Source organism: Fukomys damarensis, unplaced genomic scaffold (assembly GCF_012274545.1).
Source record: "Fukomys damarensis isolate Sample0158 unplaced genomic scaffold, DMR_v1.0_HiC HiC_scaffold_8, whole genome shotgun sequence".
Classification (NCBI taxonomy): domain Eukaryota; kingdom Metazoa; phylum Chordata; class Mammalia; order Rodentia; family Bathyergidae; genus Fukomys; species Fukomys damarensis.
The window spans coordinates 32,051,756-32,055,349 of record NW_022900920.1 but is presented as its reverse complement, the minus strand read 5'-3'; the positions used below and the strand labels follow the sequence as shown (position 1 = coordinate 32,055,349).

Sequence of the window (3,594 nt, the reverse complement as noted above, 5' to 3'; positions counted from 1 at the left end):
GAGAGAAAATTTCATCCTTTCCTTACTCAGGGACATCTTTGTTACTGTGATACAGTCATACACCCTCCAACCCAATGAAAATGATTTATTGAGCACATTGTGGTACTGGGCCCTGGGTCCTGTCTCGGTAAAGGGATACTATAAAAAATAAAGGAATATTATTTTTTCACACAGGATTTAACAATTTAGAAAGGAGACAAATTCCTCTCAGAATTAAGATGTGTCACATATAGTGTACCAACTCATGATGAATATAATCATTATTCACTGCAAACATGCACTAATAAAAATTTTTAAGTTATTTTAAAAAGATGAATAAAACATGCTCTACCCCTTAAAAAAAATAAGGTGTCTCATTGAGTTCAATCCTGCCTTTTTTTTTTTTTTTTTTTAAATGGCTTTTTGAGACAGGGTCTCACTATGTCGTTGAGACTGATCTGGAACTCACTGTGTAGGCCAGGCTGGTCTCTAACTCACAGTACTCCTTCCTCCTGCCTCAGCCTCCTGAGTGGTGGGATTGCAGGCGTGTGCCACCAAGCCTGGCCTGCCAATCCTGCCTCATTTAAAGGCAAGAAGCCATACCTCTGAGGAGAAGGAAAACTTACAACAAATAAAGCACCTTTCTATGCAAAACCTGAGCAACCTGGAACCAGACCTCAGCTCGAGTTTTGGTTCCTCAACTCCTAAACAGGGTGTTTTGAATAATTTTCCCAAGCTTCACTTCCCCACGAACTGGAGAAAGCAATTCCTCCTGGCTCCCTACCAGAGCTGAATCTTAAACATGATGATGTAAAGAAAAAAATTTTAGGCTGGGGATTTAGCTACTGCCCGCCTTGCAAGCGCAAGGGTGGGCCTGAGTTCGATCCCCGGTAGCAAAAAAAAAAAAAAAAAAAAAAAAAAAAAAAAAAAAAATTGTATAATATCCCCAGGTCCCAAGGACTAGATCAACAGTGACTCTGATGGCCTGGGACAGAGGCAATAGATGGGACCTAAAAGGGGCAGGGAGAGGTGTGTCAACCGATCTCGCGGAGACCAAACCTTTTAACGGAATACAGAGAAGAAACACAGTTGTCCCCTACCCCACAAAAACAACATTTAGCTTCTATTTGTCATTGTTGGTGCATCTGCGTGGGCGTACTAGGCAAAGGGAATGACAATAAAGCAGCTCGTTCAGGGCACCTGTACTGTGCGACCTTGGGCTCGCTTTCCTTCTTCCCGTTTCAGTTTTCTCTCTTAAGGAATGAGAATCAAACTTCTTAATTATTCCCCCAGTTTTTGTGAGCATCCAACTGAAACGTAGGTGAAAGCGTCCTTGGAGCGGTAGAGCGCCTTGCAAACACAGCCGATGCGGTAATTTTCCCCGCAACGACCGGGAGTCCATTTGCCTTGCCATTCCCCTTTCTTCTCGACTTTTATTAACTATAATTTACAATCACAGAAGTAATTGAAGTCCTATAACAGTTAATGGCATCAACTCTCAGGCCCCACCCAGATACACTTCACCACGCCGGCTCTCCCACCTTCCCCAGCCACTGGAGCACGCTCACCTTCCGGCCCCGCCCCTCGAGTCCAGGCCAATCCCCACAGCCCGCGAGACTGCCCCGCCCCCTACGCGAGGACACATCGTGGCGGAAGGAAGAACTACAGGTGAGCAAACCAATAATTGCAGAGCGCTGCCCGCATCACCCACAGCCCGCGAGACTGCCCCGCCCCCTACGCGAGGACACATCGTGGCGGAAGGAAGAACTACAGGTGAGCAAACCAATAATTGCAGAGCGCTGCCCGCATCCGGCAAGGCCCAGAGGCGGGGTCGTCGGACAAGATGGGCGGCTGGAGCAGCCAATGGACTGATTGGAAACCGGGAAGGGGGCGGGCGCCAGGCTCAAACAGAGCGGTTAAGGCCCCTCGAGCCAAGGGCCTAAGGACCCTGCTCAGACTAAAGCAGTCCCCTTTATCCACCCTAAAATTCGCCACCTCAAGGTTGCTGGTCGTCCGCCCCGCCTGAAGACTGTGGATGGGGAAAGGAGGGAGGCGGCGGTAGCTGAACCTGACTGACAGGCCGGGCCAGTGACAAAGAGCTGGCCGCCCCGGGTGAAACCTGGGAAGCCATCCTTTCTGAGAGGACGGCACAAATCCCTTAGAGATAGAAAAGACACAACTCACGTTGTCGATCACAACAGGCTGGTTGGCGATCACGTCGTAGGACTCCATGGCAGAGGAATCGCTCCTTCCGAGGAAGGCACAGTCAGCCCGGTCCGCTGCTAAAACCACAGACACGCATGCGCAGTCCAGCCGCCGGTGCAGGGTGTCCAGGGAGCGGCCCTACCTCGCCACGGAGGAACTACCATCCCCAGCATGCCTTGCGCCAGAGCTAGCGCTCCAGCCGGCTACTGGGCCCCGCCTTCTTCAAGAGATTTCAGGAAGTATTTCCGAGGCACAGTTCCGTGGGATTTGTAGTCTCCGCAGAATAAATAGCCGAGACAAAAATTGATGATTGTGTTGCATGCTAGAATACGCAGTCCCTTTGAAGGGGTTCGCAATGCATGCTGAGCCATGTAGTTTTGAGTGTGTGTAGTTGGGTTTGGATTGGACAGTAATTGGAGAGCGTTTTAGATTTTATAAATTAGTCCTGCCACTCCCCACTTCTCTTGGGACAAGGTTTTTTTTGTTTGTTTGTATTTTTTGGTAGTGGGGCTCAAACTCGGGACCTTCCACTTGTGAGGCAGACGGCGGAACCAAGTTAAATCGCCGGCCCTCTTGGGACAACTTTTATTTGGGTCTGTAAGACATAAGTAAACATCTACCACTTCACAATCTAACAGGAAATTTTAACACACACATAAAGGAAGGATTTATTCCCAAAACAAAAATAATTTAACTTGCATAAATTTAGCTTTAAACAACCTGTACATTGTCATTCCTTTTCCTATTTTTTTGGATAGGTATAAACTTTGCATCAAGTGAGCACTAAGAATTGGCATTTGGAATATCAACTGAGGGTTTTAGGAATTCCTGCAATACCTCCATTAATATTAATGAGGAGCTAGGATTGATTTTGATGAGAAAATAGGGGTGAAGAGAAGTTACAAAAAAAAAAAGGGCCGAGGATTTGGCAAAAAAGTTATGAGTAAATCTTTCAAAAGACTTCATGCTCTTAGGGAGGAGGATGGTTATTTCCTTCCCAACCTCCTTTAAAGTTACAAGGACCTTTAGTCAACAGCACTAGGAAATACTGTATTGATTTATAATACCTAATGCCAAAGGAACGAATGATCAATATGTTGTCCGATTTGTGTTTAAGTCGTTGTCAACAGCATGTCAGCAAAACAGTGACAAGCTCTTTGTCCGCGCTCTTCGTGGTACCCTAGCACCTCAGACGGGTGCCTTCACTCTGTTCACACCCGGGTTCCTCCTAACGCTAGGGGGAGATCAAGAGCCTTGGGTTACTCCCCAGGCGAGGAAAGGTAGGCGGGGCCTATTATCGAGTCACGCCTTCCCAGCTGTGACTGACAAATATTCTAGCCAATGAGTACTGCACATGGCGCGCCTGCGCCCCGCCCCCTCACGCTCCCCGCGGTAGGGAGGCGAGCCCTG

The 3,594-nt window shown here is 47.9% G+C and overlaps 2 protein-coding genes across 3 annotated transcripts in view; one reads left to right on the top strand and one right to left on the bottom strand.

Moving 5' to 3' along the window:
- Actr1a (actin related protein 1A) overlaps positions 1-2,331 on the bottom strand; it is a 17,358-nt gene extending 15,027 nt beyond the window's left edge. Inside the window, exon 1 of one of the 2 annotated variants that reach the window (XM_010626433.3) lies at positions 2,160-2,331. Coding sequence is in view for 1 of the 2 variants with exons in the window: in XM_010626432.3 (XP_010624734.1) it covers positions 2,164-2,211 (48 nt within the window). In the remaining variant the exon portion in view is untranslated. The remainder of the gene's footprint in view (positions 1-2,159) is intronic. The other variant, XM_010626432.3, reaches the window with a different exon arrangement.
- Sufu (SUFU negative regulator of hedgehog signaling) overlaps positions 2,210-3,594 on the top strand; it is a 102,555-nt gene continuing 101,170 nt past the window's right edge. The window contains exons 1-2 of the mRNA XM_010626509.2: positions 2,210-2,444; positions 3,315-3,464. Coding sequence (XP_010624811.1) covers positions 2,210-2,444; positions 3,315-3,464 — 385 coding nt within the window. The remainder of the gene's footprint in view (positions 2,445-3,314; positions 3,465-3,594) is intronic.